General features: G+C 41.3%; 1 protein-coding gene across 2 annotated transcripts; it reads right to left on the bottom strand.

Moving 5' to 3' along the window:
• Positions 1-965: 965 nt before the first annotated feature.
• Positions 966-27000, bottom strand: LOC119422317 (sarcalumenin). Of its 2 annotated transcripts, XM_037689664.1 has the most exons (8): positions 26930-27000; positions 14046-14789; positions 9411-9497; positions 8734-8829; positions 7317-7433; positions 7003-7236; positions 3655-4004; positions 966-1942 (listed from the first exon to the last, which is right to left on the bottom strand). In XM_037689664.1, exons 1-8 carry the CDS (start codon positions 26985-26987, stop codon positions 1442-1444), a joined length of 2187 nt encoding a protein of 728 aa, XP_037545592.1. In that variant the 5' UTR covers positions 26988-27000; the 3' UTR covers positions 966-1441. The 2 variants fall into 2 exon arrangements, with proteins under 2 accessions (XP_037545592.1, XP_037545593.1); XM_037689665.1 differs by lacking the exon at positions 14046-14789 and having other exon boundaries at positions 26930-26997.
• Positions 27001-27592: the final 592 nt, after the last annotated feature.

A 27592-nucleotide genomic window follows, 5' to 3' on the forward strand; every position in this document is an offset into this window, starting at 1 on the left:
GCTGAGTTGTAGTCAATGAAGTGCATTCTCAAACTTACCTTCTCCAGATGACTGAGGGAGGTGTGAACTGCTAAAGCAATAGCATCATCTCTAGACCTGTTTGCCCTCTATCTGGAAAGTGTGACTCTCCAATAAAAATGACTTCAGTCTGTTTCTCATTGACATGAAGAAAGTTTAAATTCATTTGTGCCTCATTTAAGAGCACATTACACTACAGGGACGGGCTGGGGGTCCTCCCCCAGAATTTTTTCAATAAAGTAGATGCAATTTCCTGCATTCTGGTGTATTTTAACGGGTTGTTAAACATCCACGTTTACTTCCATAAGTAACACTCGATTCAATAATTATTTTAGTAAGCAACAAGAAGTAGCGCTAAGCTAGCGGCGTGCAATACAGACGCACCAGCTAAGATGCTACAGACGTAGCGCTCTGCTTTACATTACACGACCTAATAAACACTTTGTACAAAATCAGTTTAGTGCCAACTGATAATAACAAACAAAGACCAAACTTATGCAACCAGAAGATGCAACATATCTACATTTTAAACACACAAAACAAAGCACGACTAACCAGCTTTAAGCATTAACTTTTAATTTAACCATAAAGAAGACCTGCAGTTACCTTCGAACAGATGAATATGTGGCACTTCCTGTTTATCACTCTTGCATTCAGCTGCTCATGATGTCGGCAGCAGGGCTTTATCATCTTTTACATATTTCCAGACTCATATTAGGTTTTGGAAATGGAATGAACTGTATTCACCCTCTAAAGCAGAACTATTCAACTAAACTGCTCAGGGGGGCCACAGTTACTGAAAGCCAGCAGCTCAGGGGCCGGACATCCATTAAAGTCATTATGTAAATAAACCAAGTATTACAATGATCCGTTACCTTTTAAATATGTTTCTTTTGTTGCATTGAATCATAAATGCAATAAACAAAACCCAAAACCAGAACCGCCCCAATTTTTAAAAATTTTTTATTTATTTACTTTATTTTTCAAGGGTGCTGAGTTAGTAAATTTCTCCTTTCAGAGTAACGTGGCTGAATGATGAAGAAGGAGACAAACAATCATTCTTAGATTTTATATTATGAGAGGTTACAGAAAAAAACAACGAGTCTTTTCGTTGCAGACAATTAAAAGTTGAAAAATGCCCCTTTTTTTTGTTGCATTTACAAACTTGTGCTTCTTTAAAGCTACGTTTTAAAGGACAACTTGCAGTAGATGGTTGTACATTCATCTGGAAGCATCAGAAGACTTATTGGGCACATTTTGTCCATCATGTCAATTTAGCAGATTAAAAAAAGCGGTAGGAAACAAGAAGCCGTTTGTTTTGCCAGACTGATTAAATCTGTCTCTCTGCCAGTTCTGAAATCCACACTAGTGGATTTGTTTTAGAGAAACTCTCTGGCTGCCATCTGTACCATTCTCCTTCATCTCACTGCCTCCTCCAGCGGTTTTTGGGTTTCTCCTCACACTTTGGGCCCTCACAGGTACCGGGCAGAGGTGGTGGGGGCGTCGGCGCAGCCTTTGCAGCATCTGACGTCTCGGCTCTCTTACTGACGGTGCTGAGCAGAGCAGGAAGCTCATGTGAGATGGCCCTCTCTATCTTCTCGAGCAGACAGCCCCCAGTCCAGCTGCAGAGCTGGGAGAGCTGCTTGAAGTTGGAAACTGGGTTGACTCCAAAGAAGTCCTGGTAGGCCTCCTTGTCGGGGAGGTCAAACTTGCTGACGTTAGTCTTGGCCAGGATGGACTTGAAGATGTAGTACTTATCTGGGTCATTCACGATGTCTTGGAAAACTTCGTGGGGGTCGCCAAACCAGCCCAGTTTGTTCTGGTAGGTTTGAAGGTAACGGTCCACCAGCAGGGCGTGGATGCGCACACGTATGGCGTGCTGACGGGTGAAGGCAATTTTGTTCTCTATCTGGTTCTCAATGACCTGCGAGGAAACAGTTGTGCCGCAGTTACAAAACAAACTTCAGAGTAAATGACATGGTGTTTCAGTCACAGAGTCCAAACAAGCTTGTGGACAAGACAAAACAAAGAATCATCCAAGGTTGAGTCAGGTCCTCTGGACAGATTCTTCTTTGTTGAAACGTTTAGTCTTTTAGCCAGAATACTTCTTCAGCCTGAGGAGCTGCAACAAACTCAGTCTTATAAGCAGCACTCAGTCTCGGACACCACCAAGTCATTGGTTCAAGTATGTTGATGACACTGGCTTTCTTGAACTGTGAGGTCTGATAGTTGCAATTTGCAAACCGAGGTGTACCACAAACCCACCCACACAGACCAGTATTTGCAGTTTGACTCCCATCACCCTTTGGAGCACAAGTTAGGAGTCATCAGGACTCTGTATCACAGAGCAGACAGCGCCCCCACTAGCTCGGGAGCCAGGCAGAAGGAGAAATCCTACACAAAACAGGCTCTAGAGCAATGTGGATATCCTAACTGGGCCTTCCTGAAAGCAGAGAAGAAACCCAAACAGGACTCCAGTCAGCCAACAGGTGAAAAGGAGGAACCCAGACCCAGACCAGTGGTCATTCCATATGTTGAGGGAGTATCAGAGAAACTGAGACGTTTATTTTCTAAACATAACGTCCCAGTGGCTTTTAAACCTCAAAATACATTACGGCAAAGACTGGTTCATCCCAAAGATCCAGTCCCCCGGCACAAACAGAGTAATGTTGTGTATGCTGTTCAGTGTCAGGAGGGCTGTGATCAGTCTTACATCGGGGAAACTAAACAACCACTAGCCAAAAGGATGGACCAGCACAGAAGAGCAACATCATCAGGCCAGGACTCTGTGGTCTACACTCATCTCTAGGCCAGCGGTCACTCTTTCAGGGATGAAGATGTTCACATCCTGGACAGAGAGGTTTGAGAGAGGAGTAAAGGAGGCCATCTTTGTGAAGAGAAACTGTCCACCATTAAACAGGGGTGGAGGCCTCCAGGTTCAACTGTCCCCCTCTTACAATGCTAGTATCACTTAGCCGTCTGTGAATAGCAAGCGGCCATCAGGGCACTAACAATCCATTGTTAGGCTGCTGGTCCTCCTTAATCATGTGAAGAACTAGTTTTGGTTGTCACCAGCAAGCTGGCTGATCCACAATGAGAAGGTGCTGTTTATAGAACTGAGTTTTCTGCAGCCCCTCAGAGTAAAAACGAAACGTTTGAATAAAGAAGAACCCGTCCAGAGGACCTGACTTAACTTTGTTAGATTTTTCTACCTGGATTATTGAGCATGCATCAGGACATAAAGGAGCATGCACTCAAAAGAGCATCTTTCAGCTGTTTGCAACTATTTCTCCATTGACTGTATTTTCAGTTAGATTTTGTTTGCACAAATTATGTCCCTTTATTGCCCTGTTGCAATTTAGTTTGAGATTTCTCATGTCAGAACGATAAGGTTGTCCTGCAGGAAATATGTATATTATATTTGTATAAAATAAACCACAGTACATTGTCGATTTCCAGGTAATCAAAAGTCAGAAAACCAATATCATGTTGGCTTTCATTTATAGTTCTTGAAGATGAACCAGAATTGGAAAGCCAGAGCTTTACAATAAATGGAAACTGGAACGCATCTTGAAAATTTAAATCATTGCAGCTCTCATCAAAACCTTCATGAGGAAACAGGAGAACAAGGTTTACCTGGTTGAGATCCTCCAGCAGGGAGATCTCCTCCTTCATGAAGAGCTCTCGGCTAGAGTCTGCGGCGTATTCCTGAGGCCAGAAGGAGCTGACGTAAACACGAGGGGGTTCTGTGACATTGACCAGTGGGGCCATGCTCCAGAACAGGGCTCCATAAACTCTCATCAGGTCCTGGGTCGACACACTGTCGGCCTTGTTGAGGATGAGGCGAATCTGTGACTCGCGGCCTTTCATCTGCCGGAAGAGCATCTCCAGCTCCCCTCCCACGTCCAGCTTGGTGGGATCGAACACCAGGAAGATCAGATCAGCTCGATCAATGAACCACTGGCACACCTCGTTGTATGGGTAACCTAAGAGAAAGGAATGTTACTATCTTGAGGGGTCACCTCAGCAAGTCATCTACACACACTTTCCCCATTTTCCTCCATCACTCCAACTCTCTGCATGTCCTCGTCTGCTAAACTTTCTCTGTGGCCTTCCTTCCACCACCATGGCAGCTCCATATTCACCACCCTTTGTCTAATATAGCCACCATCCCTCTTCTGCAACGAGTCCAAACCATCTCCTCCATGCCGCTCGAACTTTAATTCCACATCACACAACTGAAACTGTCCCTCTGATAAACAGGTGCTGGTCACAAAATTAGAACATCATGAAAAAGTTGATTTATTTCAGTAATTCCATTCAAAAAGTGAAACTTGTATATTATGTTCATTCATTACACACAGACTGATATATTTCAAATGTTTATTTCTTTTAATGTTGATGATTATAACTGACAACTAATGAAAACCCCAAATTCGGTATCTCATAAAATTAGAATATTGTGGAAAGGTTCAATATTGAAGAGACCTGGTGCCACACTCTAATCAGATAATTAACTCAAAACACTTGCAAAGACCTTTAAATGGTCTCAGTCTAGTTCTGTAGGCTACACAATCATGGGGAAAACTGCTGACTTGACAGTTATCCAAAAGACGACCATTGATACCTTGCACAAGGAGGTCAAGACACAAAAGGTCATTGTTAAAGAGGCTGGCTGTTCACAGAGCTCTGTGTCCAAGCACATTAAGAGAGAGGCGAAGGGAAGGAAACGATGTGGTAGAAAAATGTATATAAGCAATAGGGATAACTGCACCCTGGGGAGGATTGTGAAACAAAACCCATTTCAAAATGTGGGGGAGATTCACAAAGAGTGGACTGCAGCTGGAGTCGGTGCTTCAAGAACCACCACGCACAGAAATATGCAAGACATAGGTTTCAGTTGTCTCATTCCTTGTGTCAAGCCACTCTTGAACGAGACAACTTCAGAAGTGTCTCGCCTGGGTCTGCTGCTGAGTGGTCCAAAGTTATGTTCTCTGCTGAAAGTAAATTTTGCATTTCCTTTGGAAATCAAGGTCCCAGAGTCTGGAGGAAGAGAGGAGAGGCACATAATTCACGTTTTTTGAGATCCAGTGTCAAGTTTCCACAGTCAGTGATTGTATGGGGGTCATGTCATCTGCTGGTATTGGTCCACTGTGTTTTCTGAAATCCAAGGTCAACGCAATCGCCTACCATGAAGTTTTAGAGCACTTCATGCTTCCTGCTGCTGACCAACTTTATGGAGATGCAGATTTCATTTTCCATCAGGACTTGGCACCTGTACACAGTGGCAAAGCTAACAGTACCTGGTTTAAGGACCATGGTATCTCTGTTCTTAATTGGCCAGCAAACTCGCCTGACCTTAACTCCATAGAAAATCAATGGGGTATTGTGAAGAGGAAGATGTGATACACCAGACCCAACAATTCAGAAGAGCTCAAGGCCACTATCAGAGCAACCTGGGCTCTCATAACACCTGAGCAGTGCCACAGACTGATTGACTCCAAGCCACGTCGCACTGCTGCAGTAATCCAGGCAAAAGGAGCCCCAAGTATTCAATGCTACACATGCTCATACTTTTCATAATCATACGTTTCAGTTGGCCAACATGTCTAAAAATCCTTTTTTTTATTGGTCTTGAGTAATACTCTAATTTTCTGAGATATTGAATTTGGGGTTTTCATTAGTTGTCTGTTATAATCATCAACATTAAAAAAATAAACATTTGAAATATATCAGTCTGTGTGTAAAGAATGAATATAATATACAAGTTTCACTTTTTGAATGGAATTATTGAAATAAATCAAGTTTTTCATGGTATTCTAATTTTATGACCAGCACCTGTATTTTCTCACCCTCCCAGTGAAAAATTTCCTCTTCTTCATCTTTACTGGATTGAACACTGCCGCTGGTGTTTTGTTAGTACAACAATCTTCCAACCACACACCATAGCTAGTCTCACTACCATCCATTAAACATTTCCTTTTACTCACTTCTTCTGTTATAAATCAGTCCTAAAACTTGTCCCCATCCACTCAACCCTGCCTGCACTCTGTTCTTCACCTCTCCTGTTTCTTTGGATGGTTGACCTCAGGTAGTTAGTCATCAACTTTCAAATATGTATCCTTTGCACCTTCCCTGTTACACCTGCCTCCGTTTCATTCACACAGATATATTTTGTTTGTATGAATCCTATGAGTTTTCCTCTTACAGATTTCCTCCACCAGATATCGCCAATGGAGACACACCTGCAGAGCCTTACCCCAATGAGCTGCAGGTGTATAAAAGGCAGCTGATGACATCACTGCAACGCTGGTGCATTATCTGCCTGATGGTAGCGTGTTCCCGGCCCTTTGTTGTATTCTAACGTTAATCCTACCACTAATCCTTGCTCCTTTGACACCCTGGACCCTCCCTGCGTTCTCTGAGTACCTCCTTGTGACCTCCTTCACTCCCCATTGCCTTCCCCACTTGCTTCTTAAATCTCATTATTGCTCTGGGACCTCACTGGACTGACCTTGGAACCTTTGGACTCTCATGCCCCCAGAGTTTACCACCTTCTCCAAAGTAAGCCATCTGTTTATTCTTCATTACAATTTGCAGACCCACTTGGCTTCCACCATCTCCCTTGTCTTTTAGGGTTCCAGTCCTTTCCACCAGAGGTCACAGTTCTACTGTTTACCCCACTTTTGTTAAAAAAACAAAACAAAACACAGTTATAAACTATTTTGTGTCTTGTGGTTGCTCTTACGGTTCACAACCTTTCTGGGTATTAGTTAATCATTACACTGTTTTGCTTCTAGTGACATTCATTGCTCTTTGTTGCAGAGCTCAACCTCTCCAGACTCTCTTCCACCTGCTCCCCAGAAATGAAGAAGTTTTAAATCGCTGTAATAGATTTGTGGAAAGTCCATAGCTTAAAGACGGTTAACAAAGTTAAACCCAGATATATGATAACATTTGACACATTTATGTAGTGGCCCTCACCTCTTTCCTGCTGCTTGCGGTTTTCAATGATGCCAGGCGTGTCGACAAAGGTGACCCTCTCCAGGAGTTTATGGGGCATCTCGATGCCAACCAATCGTTCCAAGAAGCCCTGACCGAACCTCTCCAGGGGGGAAAAGGACCGTGAACTGTCCGCTGCCATGACAATGCCTTCTATGGTTCGAAACTTCTCGCCGTGCATAATAACTGTGTACTCAGAGGTGGTGGGCTCAGCGCCTGGTGCATGGGCGAAGAGGGATTTATTTCACTGCATTTACAAGGTAGATGGTTACAAACAGGTTTTTATCTGTGCTAACCTGTGTACAGCTCCTGGGGTGTGCCGTGGAGACCCAATAGGTAGTTGATCATGGAAGACTTGCCTACACTCCAGGGGCCCAGAAACAGAACCATGGGCTTAGAGGTGATCTCACCGTCTGAAAATGATTACATAACCCAAAAATAAACAAATAAATAAATACATAAAGTGAAATAAAAAGAAATACAAAATACTTGCAACAAATGTGCCTTCCAGCAAAAAAAAAATATTCTAAATGAAGTTGAGTAGAGCTATATATATATATATATATATATATATATATATATATATATATACATATACATATATATATAGTACTGGAAATAATGTATAAAGCACTGAATAGAAGTCTTCCTTCTGGAATTCAGAAATTATTTAAGTGAAAAGAGGGTAATTATAATTTATGAGCTTTGTTAATATTTGATCATGCTAAAGAGAAAAGTAAAGTAATATCTAAACACATTTCAGTTATTGGTGTGAAACTGTAGAATGAACTGAATGATTACCTCAAATTATATGTTCTTTGGTGAGCTTTAAGATCCTTAAAATGTCAATTTATAAATACTTTTATGTAGATGTACAGCATATAAGTATTGTGTAACCATGTACGTATGCAATGTATGTACCGTACTGTATCTACATGCATGTTTAAATATAAATGTGTGTATGTGTACGTATGTATGAATATGGACAGTACTGTAGATATCATTCATTATGTAAACTGCTGAGTTTATGAATAGGGTAGAAAAGCACAAGCCTTGGCTTCAGCCTATTCTTTTTTTGGTAAATTATTGATTTGTAAAATAGTATTTTTTGTATTGTTGTCCTTTTCTGTAATGTTAATTTATCAAAATAAATTTGGGTTGAGAGATGAATTATGTGATAAAATGTGGGCTGCTTTCCATAAAGTGGCAAAACTTCTACAATTCTGAAAACTACACAGGAGTTCTGCTGCATTCTGATTTGCTGGGTGTAATGTGGGACACTGCTTGCAATCATGCTGTGCTCCACAAGATGTCCCAGAGTCACAAAGCTCAGTTTGAGGCCTTCATTTTGTTCCTTCTCTGCCCTCAAGTGCTTTGGAACAAAGTCGCTGCACAGTATTCCCTTCAAACTGCAGCAGACAGGGTCTTTATTGTTCCTCCGTGTGCCTGCTTTGAAAAACCAAGAGTCCGACCTCCAAACTCTCAGTTCTGACTCAGAATGACTTCAGGCTTCCTGGTTTCTTCACACATCCAGTTCATTTAACTGGATCCTGCACGTTTGGAACAACGTGGTCTAAAGAAGCTCGTGAGGGGCTCGGGTGAGGTGTTTTTGTGGATTTCCAATCAGCTCTTGCTATTTCATCTCGTGCACTTTTGTTTCAAAACGAGCGCTGCAAGAAAATGTTCACTTTGACAAAAAGCCGAGGTACAAACCTGTAAGTTCATGCTGCCTGAGCTCGTTGTATTTAAACGCCTGCTCCATGGGCTTGATGGCCGTGTGATAGACGCTCAACAGTTTCTTTACAGCACCTAAATGGAGACAATCACAGAGGCAGAACTGATGACAAAGGCTGCTTCCGCTCCACGTGATGAATTGCCCTCATAAAATTTGTTGAATGTAGCCAATGCAATTAAGAAACTGGCTTCGTCGTTCTAGTTTGACAGAACAGAGGAGCTTTCATGCTGAGGACAGTTACACATTTACACTGATTAATCACCCTCCCGTAGATGCGTCTGCACACACACATGCGCACGTACTGTGCATGCGCTCACATCAAGGCCCCGGATCCGAACATCATGAAGTAATTTTCAGAATAGTTTCAGCTCTTAAAACCGCTTCAAACTTCCTTTCCTGTGTTTTCAAACCCATCTGGTTTTCTTTTGCACGGACAGAGTAAGTGTAAACAGTCTGATGCATTTTTGTTTTTAGCACACGGCTCCAGGCAATTATGCAGCATGAGACTAAGAGGCATCACAGAAGATGGATCGGTCTGTTGAATTTTATTGTCTCTAAATATAAATGTGCACACGGTAGGTTTCTTAGCTCGGAGAAAGAGTTCTTATGCAACAAATAAAAATGAAGTCACATCTGCTGCGCTGTTGTTCCTTACCAGAGAACTCGGCTGAAGGTTCAGCCATCGCCAGTCGCAGCATGTCCTCGATGTGGGAGCGGTCCCTCAGGCCGGAGCCTATGACCTCTGTGGGTTACAGTTAAAAGATTCTCTCAGTCACTTTTCAATTAAAAAAACTAAACTCTTTTACACCTGTGATTGTAGATGACTCTACTCTTGTAAGAGATTTGAAACGCTCCTACAAGCGCTCTGCAGATGTTGGATGCTGTCTATCACGGTGCGCTAAGATTCATAACTGTCTGTAACTATCGTATTGCACCCTGTATTCACTGGTTAACTGGTCATCATTAACTTCATGTAGACTCTCACTGGTACATTTTCATCTTTGAATCACTTCTTGGTCTGCTGCCTTCATACATCTCCTCCTACATGTCTGTGTGTGAGTGCAGCTACAGCGTGCGCTCCCAGGACATCATTACCTGCAGTGTCCCTCAGTGCGGACTGAACTAGGCAAAAGGGCCTTCTCCTACTCCGCTCCAGTTTCCTGGAATATCTTGCAAAAAGATCTGAAGCTCTCGACCTTGACTTCTTTAAGTGGCTTTAAGAATCTGTTAAGTTCCTGGCAAGAACCAACACAGACATGTTCCTGTTTTTAGTTTTTTTACATTGTCTTACAATCTAGCTATTTTTTCCACTACTTTTCCTTTAAATTACCATTTTATTTTCACTTGTTTAAAAATTTTTTTTTATGCATCCTTCATGATTGTCTATTATTGTCCACTGTTGTGATCACTCTGTTAAAATTCAGGTGTCTCTTGTAAATGAGTCCCTGTGGCTCAGTGTGATTAACCTGCATAAATAAAGGATGAATGAGAAGAGATTTTAAACATGTTCATTATGTGAGATTTATTAGTCCCACTGAAGCTGTGAAGCAGAGAAGCCCAGCAGAAACATGACGTGCTCCTCAGCTGTGAGTGACCGGGACATCTGGGCCAAGCGCCGGTCCAACTGTTATATCATCCTGTTGTCCATCTCTCCGTCTGCTTCTTTCACTGCTATTTCAGTCCGTTTATTTCTGCACTAAAGCTTGCTGCTAATTCCCTTTTAGCACAGTGTCACATTCTGAAGCTTTGATTTATTCCACTGAGTCCAAATTTAAAAAAGTAAAATGGCACACTTTTGCTATCAGTGCACAGCCCATATTGACAAAAGACTAGAGACACAAATGTCCAGATATAAAAATAGAAACAGTTGAGCTAATTCTGGTGAATAGTGGACAGCATTTTTTTATAGGGGAGCAGTGGCACAGAGGTTAGAGAAGGTGGGCCTGCGATTGGAAAGTTGTCGGTTCAACACCCTGGAGCAACTACATCAAAATATGGGTGAGAAAGGTGAAACACACCTGTCTCCACCCTCATTTGCCCCACTCTGAGCCCTTGAGCAAGACCCTTAACCCCCACCATCTGCTCCCCCGGGCACCCTAGACGGCAGCTCTCTGTTCCACACAGAGGGCTGTGGTAGCTCAGTGGTCTGTGGTTGCGTCAGGAAGAGCATCCAGCATAAAAACAATCGCCAAGTCTTCGTGCGAGTTAGTTTGCTGTGGCGATCCCTGAAGAAGGGAGCAGCCGAAAGAAAACAAAGAAAGTGGACAGCAATACATAAAACATCCCAATAAGTAGAATACTGTGTACATATTCGGCACTTACAGGGTACATACACTACAATTTAAGTCAATTCAATTCAGTTTATTTATATAGCGCCAAATCACAACAAAGTTGTCTCAGGGCACTTTACAGAAACATTCACATAAAAGCCAATTAGTAAAGTTCTCTATCTAAGGAATCCAGCAGACAAGTTGAGTCTTGGCTTTGTTGCAGTCTCCCATCCTGAGCAAGCACAGTGGCAACAGTGGAAAGAAAAACTCCCGTTTAAAAGGAAGAAACCTCCAGCAGAACCAGGCTCAGGACAAGCGGCCATCTGCTTTGACCGACTGGTTTGAGAGGACAGAAAGGAAAGACAATACCACATACCAGATGCATGGTACATACTGGCACTTAAATGGTATGTACCTGGTACATACCAGTATGTACCTGACATTTACATGATACTGTTATTTGATTTGTGTTTTCTTTTTAGATATTCTCTGGTTCCTTTGTTTCCCTGTGTCCTCTCCTCAGTGTTAATGTGGCACACCTGTTCCTGATTTCTTTCCGCAGGTGTTCCCCGTTCCCCCACTGACAGTGGTGGGATGTACTTAAGTACATTTTTCATGTATCTGTACTTTACTTAAGTAGAATTAAACATGGGTACTTTCGACTTTTACTTCACTACATTTTCCATTAAGTACCTGTACTTCCTACTACACTACATTTCTATAATGCGTTGCGTTACAAGTTACATTCACGTCACATTGCGGTTTTTTGATTTGTTCGTTAGTTTGAAAGTAGCCAATGGTGAGAGGGGAACTGGTCCATTGAACCAACCAAAGTAGGCAGGTAACGTTAGACCCGCCTTCAGAAAGAGCTGGGTCAGTGACGTATGCTCCCGCTGCACCTGGCTCTAACACACCTAATGGATTCAACCTCGGAGAGTCAGCAGGAAGATACGTGCCACCCATGGCCTTATTTTAAAACTTTCTTTGAGTTAACGGTTCAAAAAACAACTCGTGGAGATTCCGGTGTCAACTTTGTCTCCCTTGAAACCATGAACTCCTGTCTTTCAAAAATTCGCTGTCAAATCTGAAAAAAACCCATCGAGGTAAGTGAAGTTGCTAAATGCTACCTGACTTTTGCATGTGAAATTAATTTAGGTTAGTGAAGTCTTATGTAACCTTAACTAGCTTCTTGTTCAATTGTACCGCTAACAAGTAAACACAATTAAATTATTATAATCTAGCATGAACTGGCAACATGCTTGTTGTTAACACAGTGTCGTCTTTTCATGCGAGTTTGCTTGGATGCTAAATAACATGATAATGTGCATGTTTGTTGCTTGTGTGGCTAGGAGCTTGTAAAATGGAACACTATTAATGTATAACAGAAAATATACATATAGTAGGAATACTTAATGGTATTGTAGACCATTGCATTAGGTAATACATTCAGCAAGTACTTTTACTTTTAATACTTTAAGTATTTTTAAAAGCAAGTACTTTTTACTTTTACTTAAGTAAAAACATTAATGTGGTACTTCTACTTTTACTAGAGTACATTTTTGTCTGTTTATTTGTACTTTTACTTAAGTACATTGTTTGAGTACTGTCTCCACCACTGCCCCCTGATGAGTTGTTCTGCATTTATGTGTGTTCTGCCCTTCACTCCCTGTCGGTGCATTGCACGTTATTGCTCCTTGTGTTTTCTCCTTGTGCCTCCAAGCAACTCCCACCTGTGTTCTTCCTTTTCCCAAGCGACCAGTAAGACCTGTAGATTCTTTGTTCAAAGAACAAAGTGTTGGTTGCCTTTTTGAAGCCCTTGTGTCAGAGTCTGCATGAGTTGTACCCAGCCAGAACTTTCTTGATAGATGTACCATGGTATGTACTGGTATTTACCTGGTATGTATCTGGTAAGTACTTGGTATTTATGACGCTGTATTATGACGTGACTTGTTGTCACCCTGTACTTACGAGACACATACCTGGTACTTACAAGGCATGTACAAGACACATATCATGTATGAATCCACAGCTTTATGCTACTTAAGCTAGCATTTCAATACTTTTATCTTTTAGCCAAACTTTAGCTGCTTTTCAGCTGGCATTTTCATGCTTTTAGCTAACCTTTTGCAAATGTTTTTGCTATATTGCCTTTTTGCAATATTTAGCTTTTAGTTTGCCTTTTGCTGCTTTTAGCCAGCATTTATCTGCTTGATGTGGGAGTTCTGCTCCGAAGCTCCCTGCAGCCACAGCTAGACGCTAACAGCACCTGAGGATCATCAGCTTGATGCGCAAGAGGAGCATAAAAGGCTACAGAGGACATCCAGTCAGCGCTGGAGCATTACCTGCCAATGGTAGTTCTATTCTAGCCTTTTACTCGTAAGGTAAACCGAATATTAACAACCTTGTATTTTTCAGTGCCTCCAGTAAATAATCCCTGATGTCCTCCTGTCCCCTGGATTCTCCTCTGTGGACCTTGAGCTCTCCTGTTCCTCCTCAGCCGCCATCACGCCTTCCTACCACTTGCGTATCTCCTGCCATTGTCCAGACGTACACCTTATTTTCTTGGAAACATCTGGGTCAGCTCTCCCCACTACTGACTCCTACCTCTACCGTAAGAAGGAGAGCAACAACATCATCACCCCTGCCGACAGAACATTAACCATCTCGTTGCTCTTCAGGGTTCCAGCTCCCTCACTGGCTCATTGAATGATTTATCGCCTCGTAAATACATTTTGAGTCTTGGTGTCTGTTCTCCTTGATCCTTGTATCTGCGTATAGCCACAATTGCTACATTAGCTTTATATAGCTATATTTAGCATTTAGCAAGCCTTTTGGTCTTTTTGGCTAGTGTTTTGCTCCTTTTGCTTTCTTTACTATAAAAACTCCGTTTTAGCTTATTTAGCAAAGTTCATCAGTCATCTAGCCTTCACTCTACACATTAGCTGAAAATGCAGTTTAGTATTTTGCTTCGTTTTATGGTAGTGAATTAAAATCTGAAGAGGTAAATGAAGGTTTTGTACCTTTGGTTTGAGGCTGTGCAGACTCTTCTTCAGGCTTTTCTTCAGGAGTTTCCACTGTGGTTTCTATCTCTACATCTTCTACATCAACTTCCACCATATAAGGTTCATTTATCTCTGGTTCTGTTTCAGGAACCAGCTCTGGTTCTGAAATATCTTCTGGTGCTGCCACAACCTCTGGCTCAGCCTGTGGTGGAGGTTTCAGCTCCTCCGTTGGTTCTGGTTGTGTCTCTTCAGGTTCAGGCTCTGATGTCTCCGATTCTGTTTTTTCAACATCCTCCTCCTCAGTGACCTCTTGTGCTTCATCCTCTTCTTCCACAGCTTCATCCCCTTTTTCCACAGCTTCATCCTCTTCTACCTCAGCTTCAGCTAAAGTCTCCTCTTTAGATACTTCCTCTTCTGGTGCCTCATCTTCAGCCTCAGTTTGCTCCTCAGATGTCACCTCTTTGTCCTCCTCTGTCTGCTCTCCATGGTTTTCTCCTTCAGTAACAGCAGCAGAAGAGTCGTCTTCTGGAGGAGCTCCTTCTTCCTCCTCATGCTCTGAGGGGACAGCCAGCTCTTCTTCAGTGGTGGATGGAGCTTTGCAGGGCTGGCACATGGCCCTCTCTGGGGCCGGGGTGTCATTGGAAGAGCTCTGGCTGGCATCTGTTGTGTCACATCCACACGAGAAGAGGTCTCCTTCTGGCTGCTGGAGCTGCAGATGCTTCAGAGGGTCTTCATCCTGGACGGAGGACTCTGTCAGGAGATCTGAGATAGTAAAAAAAAAGTCCAGTCTTACACAAATCACATATTTGATCATAAACCAAAGATTTGAACAAGGCTGTGTATTTATTGACCATGGTTGAACGTGAAAGGGCAATGTCCGTATGCGTTCATTTGCTGTGTTAGCAAAATAGTTCATGAATCACCGGACAGAGTTTGTTGGGAAATTCAATTCAAAATATTTTATTAATCCCAAAGGGAAATGAAATGTAGTATCACATCATCCTGGTTTCATTAAGAGTTCTTATAGATGCTGATGACTGTGAGCAGAAAGGATCTCCAGCAGCAGTTCGTCCCACAGCGAATCTGAAGAAACTGGCTGCAGATGCTGATTTGTTCACCTAGACCCAGCGGGCCTCTCGGTCCTCCTGGGCAGCAGGACCACCAGAATGTTGGGCAGAACTCCTCCCTGAGCGATGGCCACTCCTCTCAGCAGCTTGCTGAGCTCCTCATCACTGCAGACAGCTGCAGGTGTCCGGGGATGATCCTGGTCTCAAGCCACGCCAGCTCCAGGACCTCAGCAGTCAGTCACTCGAGCACCTCCATCAGGTAGACGGAGATGCATCCACGACGCCTTGTTTACAACTCATTTGGGATTTGGGGCTGTATTTGAGGTGATATTTGAGCTTTGAGGTGTTAATCAACTGCTCCCACTTGTAAAAACCACCTTGTTGTCATGGTTACGCTTCATAACAAATGTCCAAAAGTAAAAAAGTTTCAGTAAAAATCCTTCCAGTTGCACAGCATCCAATACCAGAGAAAGTAATTATACAAAAAAAAAATTACATCCAGAAAAAGAGGAAATAAAGTTTTCTAAAGCAATATTTCAGAATGAAAGTAACAGCTACTCCAACATGCAGCCACCTTGAGCAATTCTAGAACTCGATAAAGTAATAACTGACTGTACATCTGTAACTGAATGACTTCTGGAGTCAATCCAAGTCAAGAAGGCCGCCGCATCAGATCAACCGTATTCAACATAAAAATGGCAATAACTTAAAATTTGAGGTGGCAGTAGCTGACAGTGTCAGGGCTCTGTAGAAAATTGGAGCCAAGGATGCAAACTTGCTCAAAGACTCAAGTGAACAGAAGTTTCAGTAATGGTAATAAAAAATAAAATACAAACGTACGAACACAGAGGAGAACCCAAACATATTGGGGAACGAGAGAATATAAGGGCTGAGACTGGTGAGATGAGCTGCAGGTGAGATGAGCTGCAGGTGAGATGAATGGTTAACAACGGGCAGGTGTGAGTGATGTGTTTAAGAGCAGGACTGAAAACCAAGAGTATCAAAAAATAAAATAAGAAATATGATGACAAAAAAACCCTGAGTAGTAAAAACACAAAAAAATCAAAATCCTGACAGACATTCACAACTCGTGACGTTTTACACACATTATCTTCAAAGTTTGACCAAAACAGCTTAAATTCTGCCATTTCTTAACAAAATATGATCTTAATCCAAATTTGGATTTGGCAGTGGGCGACATGTTTAGGAAAATTACAATTATTTTATTTAGAAAATCCAAATCTACAGGAGGTCCCGTCTTCCGTGGAGTCCTGCTACAGAGAGTCCAAGTTTGTGATCTTTATTTAGTTTTAATTGAGAGGAAGAACACACCGTGGTCCACGGTGTGATCTGAGATGCTTCGATAAATGTCTCCGGTTCGTGTTACAGGATGGAGTCAGTGGAAATGACAAAGATTTAGACGCAGCTGCCACAAACATTGGAGGTGTTGTTCAGGGTTTTGCATCGATTTATGAAATCATTTCACGAGTTCTTGGTTCAATGGAAATGATTTATCAAACTTAAAAGAGATAAAGACCGACGTCCTAGAATACTACCTGGAAAGTGATGTCCCCAAAAAATGACTTTAATCTTGTTCTCATTGAGATAAAGACAGTTTGAATTCATCTGTGCTTTAAATGAGTTATGTCAATCAAGTCTTCAAGGGGATTTTTAGTATTTTTTGATAATTAAAAATCAGAATAAGTTGAACATCAGTGGCAAAACAGTCCAATTTAGATTCAAAGGCATCATATGAAAACAGGACGAGGCCCAGGATGGAACGACAGCAGGAGAACTCATCATAAAAACTGGATAAATTAAATTTACAAAGAGGCAACACAACTTTTCTTTGAGGGTTTCTCCGTCTTCCTGAATCAAGATTTAAATGTGACTGTTGCATGTATCTTATGTTGTATCTCATGTTGTGTGGGACTGTTTTCACTGTTTACTTATTTATGGATTCTTTGCAATGAAAGCAGTTATTGAGACCGCACTGAGCCCAACACAACATTACCAAGTGAGCAATAAAGTATATTATATTATATCATTTGTATTGTACCAATACTTCATTATATCTTATCAAATCACATTGCTTCCCATAATTTCCTGTTGTACTGTATTATACAGTATCATATCACATTGTGACATACACACTATATCATTTATTTTTCCACATCAAATTCCACACTGTGTAGTATTGAATCATATTATGTATTTTTTGTGTGATTTATGTTTTATATATATGCTAAATGTTTCAAAAACTATTCACGACCCACATCAAAACAACCATCAACATCAATGAGGACTCTCACCAGTACACATACCGTGAGAACCGATCAACAGAGGACACCATCTCCTCTGTGGTCCACATTGCTCTCACACACCTGGAACAGAAGGACTCCTACGTCCGTATGCTCTTTGTGGACTTCATGTCTGCCTTCAACACCATGATCCCCCAAACCCTGATGGACCAACCATTCTCACTAGGACTAAGCCCCTCCATTTTCAATTGGGTCCTAGACTTCTTAACAAACAGACCGTAGTCAGTGAGGATCCACAACTTCTCCATCATAACCCTCAGCACTGGCTCCCCTCAGGGATGTGTGTTGAGCCCCATCCTGTTCACTCTGCTCACGTATGATTGTGCAGCTTCCCATCCAGGCTGTCATACTGTAAAGTTTGCAGACGATACAGCGCTGGTGGGATGCTTCACAAACAATGAGTCCAGCTACAGGCAGGAGGTGGAACACCTGGAGAGCTGGTGCAAAGTGAACAACCTTCAAATCAATGTGTGAAGAAGATGAAGGAGATGGTCGTGGACTTCAGAAGGAACAAACACACCTACACCCCCTGAACATAAGATGATCTGCGGTGGAAGTGGATTCCAGCTACAAGTACTTGGGTGTACACTTGAATGACAACTTCAGCTGGAGCAACAACACCAGCCTGATCAAGAAAGCTCATCAGAGACTCTACTTCCTCAGACGGCTGAAACGAGCTGGTCTGGGAAGCTCAGTCCTCTCCTCCTTCTACAGGTGTGCAGTGGAGAGCATCCTGTGCTCCAGCATCAACGTGTGGCATGGAGGCTGCACAGCTGCAGAAAGAAAAGCTTTGCAGAAAGTGGTGAAGGCTGCACAGAAGACTGTTGGAGTCAGGCTCCCCACCATCACAGACATCTACACCTCCAGATGCAGGAAGAGGGCCACCTGCATCATGAAGGACCCCACCCACCCAGCACACACACTTTTGCCCCGCTCCCCTCAGGAAGGAGGTTAAGGAGCATTAAGTGTAGAACCACTAGACTGAGGAACAGCTTCTACCCTGAGGTTGTTAGACTCATGAATCTCTAACCAGAATAATCACTGTGAAAAATAACACCATGTTACTGCTGATCTGGTTCAATGTTGCTGCTGATCTGTTTCAATGCTGCTGCTGATGTGTTTGACTCAAGGCAGGTTTGTGTTTTGAACTTGGATGGTAGAGCACACAAAGTCCCCAAAGTGTCTTTTGGGACAGCTGGGTGAGCGTCAAGTCCACTGTCCCCCACTGTACAGTTCATGATGCTCTCTCCCTCCTATTTTGAGGGAGTGAACAGCACATGCATCTTGTTTGCTCCCATGATGTCGTTGTCACCTCGTGGATCTGGAAGCTGTTCAGCTGCTTCTCCTCCTGACAGGGTGTTCATAACACAGAGCATGTTCAAACCAGGAATATGATTAAAGTTTTAATAATTTTAGGGTTTTAACAGGAGCACAGTTCTGGTCTTATCACTCGACCAGCAGTGATGCTAACATAGGATTACTTAAGTTTAAGCATAAATATGGAAATAGAATTTCAGACTTTTATCACAGACAATCCAAAGTGGTGCAATGTATGAATTAAATGTATGGTCCATTGAAGAAGAGGAACTCCTGGAAAGAACAGAAATGTGGATGCTACGCTGGATTCTTGGAGTATTCCTCAAGGATAGACGGCAAAATGACGATATCAGAAAAACGCTTGGCGTGGCATCCATCACGGATAAGATACAGGAGTCAAGAATGAGATGGTGTGGGCATGTGCAGCGAATGGAAGATGACAACAAGGTAAAAAGGCTATTAAACGCAGACGTTTTCAGTCAATGAAGCAGTGGAAGAAGAGGTGATCCAGCAGGATATGAAGACACCAGCTCACAACAGACGATACATGAAACAGAGAAAAACGGAGAAGAAGAATTCATGTGGCTGACCCTGCTCCAAAAAGAACTGGACCTCCAGCCTGAAGGAGAGAGATCACAGACAACACAAAATGAAACCTGGGCAGATCTGAGCAGCAGAGGTCAAAAAAATCCCTGCTTGCTGATTGAGTTGAGAAAAAAAACACATTTGCATCAATTATGGAAACATTTGTACGCTGAGAACCAATCCATCGAATTGTTTTGGTTTATTTGAATCTTATTTCAAGTCTTTAGAGAAACGTGGAGAAATAAATCACCACGTTCAGTCCCTCCATCACTGTCCCTGCATGATGCCTGCCTCTTCTCCACATTCACCTCCATGCACCCAGGTCTCACAGAACTCATCTTGGCCAGGCTTAAGTGCACTGCATGTGTCAGTCACGGAGTGAGTCAAAGGGCGGAGGCAGATTAGAGAAGCGTAACCTGATCAGCTGCTGATGGTGTCCAAACAGTGGAAGATTTGAATTAAGACCAAAGACATGCCGAAACAGCATCGTCTGCATTTTAACACGAACGGCAGCTCCTGAGATGAGTCTGCCCTCTGAGGCACGGAGACAGACGCATCATCAAACAAAGAGCTCCAGATTTCAGACGAAGCCTGTTCCCATAAACTCAGTCAACGTTTTTGTTTTTCCACGTCAAATGTCTCGAGCTGTGCAGATAAGATCAGCAGAGGCTAAATCGAATTAAAGCTAACAAAGTTAGGAAGATGAAAACCACGTGCTGAAGGAAAATATGAAAGGTAATACAAGAGAAAAAAATTAAACAATAAAAACATGGATGTTTAGTCAAGAGTGAACAACTGCGTGGACTGAACACTTAGTGTTTCTACAAGAATGATGATCTGTTGTAAAAGCTGCAGTTTTATCTTTTTGTTCAAAATGTGTGCTCCTTTCAGAGTCTTTCTGACAACTGCAGCATTTTTGTGCTTGTAGCTTCTTTCTGCTAATTTCAGCTTGTTATGCACCTTTCAGCCTATTTCTACAAGTTTAAGCATTTCTGATATTTCAGCTAAAATTTAGCTGTTTTATGCTAATTTTGGCCTTTTCAGCTAATTTCACATTTTTTGTACTCATTTAAAAAAAATTCAGCTTAATTCAGCAAAAATGTGCTCTCTGCTTCCTTCAGGTAATCTAAGCTTCTTTCTGATTCTTTAGCTACTATTCAGCTGTTTTTTTGTGTGTGCTCATTTCTGCTTCTTTCAGCCTAAATGAGCACAATGGTGCCATTTCCACTACTTTCTGGTAATTTAGACTTCTTACTGACTTTTCAGCTAGTTTTCAGCTATGTTTTGCTAATTTCAGCATTTTCTTTTAGCTAATTAACTCTTTTTGTGCTCATTTCTTCTTCGTTCGGCCAAACTGGGAAACATGGTGCTCTCTCCACTTTCTTCTGGTAATTTAAGCTTCTTTCTGATTCTTTAGCTACTATTCAGATACCTTCCACTTTTTGTGCTCATGTCTGCTTCTTTCAGCCTAAATGGGCACAATTGTGTTATTTCCAATTCTTTCTGGTAATTAAGGCTTATTTATACCTTTTTAGCTACTATTCAGCTGTTTTGTTTTGCCTTCACATTTCTACTTTATTCCAGACAATTTCCACTTTTACATGCTCATTTCTGCTTCTTTTAGCCTAATTGGACACAATGCTGCTCTCTTCGCTTCCTTCTGGTAATTTAAGCTTCTTTCTGATTCTTTAGCTACTATTCAGCTATTTTTTTAAACTGCTTTTTTCAGATACTTTCCACTTTTTGTGCTAATTTATGCTTCTTTCATCCTAAATGGGCACAATGGTGCTATTTCCACTACTTTCTGGTAATTTAGGCTTCTTACTGACTTTTCAGCTAGTTTTCAGTCGTTTTTTTGTGCTAATTTCAGCTGTTTTTTTTTTTTAACTAATTAACTATTTTTGTGCTCATTTGCTTATTTAACCATAATTCAGCAAATATTTTTCTTTCTGCTTTCTTCTGCTAACTTTGTCTTGTTCTTCCAGTTCAGCTACATTTCAGCATGTTTTTAGCTAATTTCAGCTGTTTTTCATCAAGTACTTCTGCAAGAAGCATTCACACTGCATTGTCGCAAGAAATGCAATTTCTCTAGTTGTTTATTAGTTCAATATTTTTCTTGCGTACTACATCTGAGTTTGTACTTGTGCATGTATTCCAGTGGGAAATATTAGACACTAAACTTAAATTAACCTGTTTCAAAATAAACTGTTCTGTGGTTTACAAGACTCTACCATGAATTAACGATTAAATAATAATTTAATAGACAAGGTTCACATTTTTAGCATTTTTCCAACCAAATAAGTAAAATATCCTACTGTGAATAATGAGCTGCAGTTTGAGTGTACATCCCAAGACACTAACAAAACACTTTTATTTGAATAATTATATGTAAAAACGTGATAAACAACCCCTGTAAATAATATTTTCAACACATTTTTATTATTAATGCTCATGCTTTCCTGCTTAGCTCCTCTGGAAATTGTTGGCATACTTAGTAAAATAGGATTAGTACAATAAAATTCATCTTAGCCACAACATGTCAATAAAGTCACTGTTATTTATGTTCGCTGCGTCCTCATCAAGCTTCTCTCAGAGGTATTTCAACATGGACGTTTACTGGAGCATCACGTTACTGGGAGCTACTGAGCAAGGCAGTAAAGTAGCTTTCATGATTTATTAGTGTGGATATACTGTATGTACTGGATATACTGTATGTACTGGATGTATGTACTGATGATAAATATGACAGTTTTTGTACTTCTTTCCTTGAATTGCGACGGAGCAACCAATTTTTGAGTTCCTCCTCAAATGCACACAGCAGACACACTGGATACATTAGATTAGATACTTTTAATCCCTCTTCCTGCTCCATGAACATGCTTCATTTTTATATTTATTTACGAGTGTGCTGAAGTTGTTTATTCCAGATTAAGGCTTAAACCACTGCTGGTCGACAAATGTAAACGTTCACATGTTTAATTAAAGCGTTGAGTCTTTCTGCTAATGAAACATTAAACAAACAGCTGGTTCACTTAAACCTGATCAGAGAACAGCTGCCTGCAACAGCTGGAAAATGAACCGATCCAGATTAATAGGCTCATTGGATTAGTCCCAGCATTCCTTCAAGGAATGCATATCGCCCGCCGCCCGTCTCGTTAGAGTTTTAAACGAAGCTCATGCCATGTTGTGACATAAAGGAGTTCCAGCTGTTTGGGTGAAACATTGTAAATGAAGTTATGCACAACCTTGTGATATTATGAGCTCCTAAAAGAAGTGTGTTTTTTTTTTTTTCATTCGACCTTTATTTATACAGGTTAATCCCGTTGAGCCTCGGGGACTCATTTACAAGAGAGACCTGAGGATGACTCTCAGTGACCACCACACCAACCTTAGACCACTGTCTGTAAAAAGTCACGGCCAGTTTAGTGCTGGCTAACGTTGATTAGCTGTACCACTTTACAATAAGGCTCCCCTTAAAGATGCTAATAAATCCTCTATAAACATTTTATAACTCATTAATAATGGCTAATTATGCATTCATTTCTGTTTTTAATTTAAGTTTCTGTTTAATGCCTCGAGACGACTTCTGCTGTGACTTGGTGCCATAAACAGAATTTAATTGAATTTAATTAATTAAGGGTGATAGAAAAAACTGACCAGTTTCTTGCCAAATAGTGAGTCAGTTCTGTTCAGCTACATTTCATCTAGAGTTGTTATATTAAACATTTCAGACTATTAGTAAATAATATTGTACTTTATTGTTTTATAAGTATCTACAACTAATATTATATCCTAAAAAAATTAGGTTTACAAATGCTTTTTGTGCTTACAAGTTAGTAACTTAGTGTCAAATGTTTAATATAACAACACTGTAAGACACAGTAAGTGGACTTTTCTTTAAAAATTTATGCAAAATCATTGCCTCAAAATTTAAAAAAATAAATTTAAATTAAAAATGTTAAGTTTGTTCAACTTGTACATCTTAAGTTTGTACAACTCAACAAACTTGATAATTTTGAGTATGTTATAATAACATAAAATAGTGCACAAAACTTAACTTTATTGAGTTCTTGTAACTTAAGTTGGGTTTACTTAAAATATTATTCAATGCCGATATCAGTATTTTTAAACCTGAAGAAAACCAGTGAAGTTCTGCAATTTAAGTATTGCACACCTAAAATGACTTGATACATTTTGTTAAGTTGTACTTAAACAACATAGCAAAGACAACTTGACGTTTTTAGATAAATGAAAAAAAAAAACGTTTCCACTGGAAATAATGTTCTTAAATTGACGTGAATTGGATAAACATAAATATTTAAGTTATTCCGCCCACATCACCAGCAATAACATTACAGTTCTACATACATAAACACGTAAAATAAAACTAAACTAAAAGCATGGCGCTATCAGAACACATTTTATTTTTCAACACTGAAATCAGTTTCACAATTGTTTAAAACTTTTGGATTTTTTTTTAAAACAAATATTATATATAGCTGAACAGATTTAGCTCACTATTTGGCAAGAAACTGTTCAGTTTTGTCTCCTGTCACCCTTAATTATTGCATAATAAGCATTTATTAATGATTTATAAAGTGTTTATAGAGGAATTAATAATGTATCTGTTTATTAGCATCTGTAATGGGAGCCTTATTGTGAACCAACTAGATGTATGCCAAGCAAACACTTTCTGAGAGTTTCACTAAATTTTGTCCAGTGTTTCAAGATATATTTTGCTAACAGACCATGTTGATTTTAATAGTTAAAATCAAGCAAAGGTGTGGGGGATGACTCCTATAGCTACTATGACACCGTCTCTGTAAAAGTGACTGAGGCAGAGACATGTTGGTGTTTCCCAAGCTCCGTGGAGGCCATCTTGAATTAGACTGACTCCATTAATCCGGCGCATTCGAACACCACCTTTAAGAGTTTCATTTAAATCCCTCCGCTGGTTCATGGGACATTTTGCTGAAGGTACAGAGAAACAACAGGTGCCAGGGTGCTGGACGAGCTGAAATAGTCCCACAGTGAGTCAGAGGGTGAAAAGAAGCGAGGGATAATTCCATTTCTATTTTCAGGAAGCGTGATGCTCTTCACCCTGGGATTGTCATGAGGTCGGACTGGAACTCAGCTGAACTATTGCCTGCAAACCCTGCGACAGTGTATGACTCAGAGAGAGTCGTCTCCATGAGCAATCAACACTCCGCGCACCGAGCCAGCTCAACGTGACGTCTTCAGCAACAGGCTGTCAGTTTGCACATCGATGAATGGGTGAAGGTGGACTGTGACGTCTTTGCCCGTGTCTGAGTTCATGTTTCATGTTCATGTTTCACAACGCTTTTTCCTCCTCCTCCTGCTTTTTTTGCTCTCCGTCTGTGTATCGGAGCTCTTATTTTACACATCTTCCGAAACTAAAACTACTGTCATGGATCTGGTCAGCTGGACTTTCAACACAATTGATAAAATCTTTTCAACCCAGCAACAGGGTCCTGGAGAGCCCTCATGCCCCACTGAGACACATGCGGCAGGGTACGTCATGGATCTGTGGGGAGTTTAGGAGCTGATGTGTCTTTCCGTATTGTCTCAGGAGGATGCCGAAGATGTTTATATATTTGGACCCATGATAGCAGGGTTTCTGCTTTTTGGCACCGGCGGATTCGTATGCTATCAGCTATTAAAGAAGACGGCGGCAGCAGTTTTGGCCATGGCAAAACTGCCGAGTCTGTGTGGTTCGTGCTTTGAGTACTCAAAATCAGCTGCTTTACGAGCTAAACTGTAAGATAGAAGTGATTTGTGAGAATCACAGGCCACCTGCGGCTTCTGGGACATGCCAGCATGTTGGGGACGACCTTGGAGGGAGATCATAAGCACTGACAGCAGAATGCCCATAAATCCGTCCATTTTGGGATTGAAAGTACCAGCAGGACTCAAGGCCGACAAGACAAAAACAGTCTTCTTATCTGAATCTGACTCCCTCGGTTGGCCTCGAAGCAGGCTGACTTATCAAATTTCTCCTGGGATATGTGTAAACTAAGGAAAAGCTATGTCTATTGCAACACCCCGGAGAACTTCTGTGAAGGCTTAACAGAGTTGTACTGGCTGACACCAACATCTTTTCAGGACTATGGACTATTTGGAAGTGCTTCATGGACAAATCTTACCGCCTTGCCATCAAATGCATATGTACCGTATTTTCCGGCATATAAGTCGCATCAGTCAAAAATAGTATCATGTAGAAGAAAAAACATATATAAGTCGCATTTATTATGCGTCACCACTGATCCATCGCGTTTATCATGCATTTATTTAATGGTCAAAACAGCTTCACTTCGCTTGGGCGTTGCCATCCATCCATTCATCCATTCATCCATCCATCACAGCCAGAGCCACTAGCTCTCCAGCGTTCCTCCACTTGCACCAGCTGAGTAAAGCGAGTGTGCACGGGAGGACTCGCTGTTGCAGTTTTTAGAAATTTAAAGCATCAGTCAAGAATTGTTATGAATTTGGGGAAAAAAGTATACAAGTCGCTTCAACGTATAAGTCGCAGGACTGACAAATTCTACAAAAAAACTGTGACTTATATGCCGGAAAATAAGGTAATGTGTTTATAAATGTGCTTGCTAGTAAAGTTTGATGTCTTAAATCACGTCCTGATATGACAAAATGTGAAGAGATATTTTTTAATACCACTATCCATCCTCATGACCTTTTCCCCATTTCGATCTAAAAAGTATTCTGAATAAGGATAAGAGGCCGTGCTCTTGTGGCAGCAGCAACGTGCACTCCGCCCATCTTTCGAACGACTGTATGAACATAATCTCGCTGTATTTCGGTACAGTGATAATAAAGCTTATTCTGATTCTAATTCTGAAAAAAAATACTATTTATTTATTAATCAGAGTCCGAGCATTTCTCGATGAAATCTTCATCACAAGTTGCTTTACACGTTGGATTTTCAGACTAAAATCATTTTACGTTGACAAACAATCGAGTTTTAGCCTTTCGGGTCAGATTTTGAAAATAACATATGCAATCTGTCATGATGACACGCTAACAACATGTGTTGTGAATGACTCTCAGCTACTACCACATCAAACCGTATCAATATCTGCCAAATTGTTTGAGTTGCAGCCATCTTGAATTGGATGGACTCCAAAAGGTAATCAGTTATAGGTGATTATTTCCTGAACGTTTCCTTAAATCTGTTCAGTGGTTCCTGAGATATTTTGCTAACAGGCTTACATGATGAATGCCAACGTTTTAGACATAGATATCCTGTAATCTTAATTTTGCTTTGGCTGAAGTGAGTTTGACTCGTGACCTTTAACCAACCACAAATAAAACCCAGCTACCTCATTTAAGATGCAGATTTGTTCAAATCCCTCAGCGAAAGAACAACTTTTAACCTTTGATTCTGTAATGATCCATGCAACACGTCAGAGACTCTCAAACCTCAGCACATTCAACACACAAGCTTCCACGTCAGAATTCATCTTTCACACACCACACCTGTTTGGATAAACCCCTCAAAGCTTCCATCTAATCTTTCATTTTTAGTTTAAATATTTCCACCCACCCCCCCAAACTTCAGGTCAATGGGCCGCCGTACCTGCAGCTGACAGCGCCAGGAGAGACAGCAAGCAGCACGCAGACACCAGAGCTTTCATTTTGGCTGCCAGGGGCCTGCCGAGCGCCCCACATGTCTATATATACTGCTGCGGCTGAAGGTCAGAGGGCACGGCGACGGAGGTGGAGCGCAGCAGCTGCACCCATTTCAGAACAGCTGCCCGCTCCGATCAGGGATGGTGATGGGAGCAGAGCAGGAAGAGGTTTAGTGATCACTTGTGCTCAGCTCAGATAGCTTTGAATGAACTTGTGAAAGGGTGACAATGTAATGTCTGCTTGTGTGTTGGTTCACTAACAAACCAACTCATGAACCAAAAGGGTCCAGTCTAGAAACCAGTCCGGGAGCAGAGTTTTAGTCCTCCACACCTCTCTGCTGCTTCTCTGTTACTCACCCAGTGTCAACTCGCCCACGACTCAAATTAAATAAACCAAAAATCAGCTCTAAAAATATAAACCATAATAATTGTATTAAATAAGCACAGTTACTTTACCAGAAGGGCAGCACGGTGGCGCAACTGGTAGAGCTGCTGCCTCTCAGCGAGCAGGTCCCTGGTTCAAACCCCGGTCCAGGGGCCTTTCTGGGTGGAGTTTGCATGTTCTCTCCGTGCATGCGTGGGTTTTCTCCGGGTACTCCGGTTTCCTCCCA

The sequence above is a fragment of the Nematolebias whitei genome, chromosome 16, assembly GCF_014905685.2.
Source record: "Nematolebias whitei isolate Nwh7 chromosome 16, NemWhi1, whole genome shotgun sequence".
Lineage (NCBI taxonomy): Eukaryota > Metazoa > Chordata > Actinopteri > Cyprinodontiformes > Rivulidae > Nematolebias > Nematolebias whitei.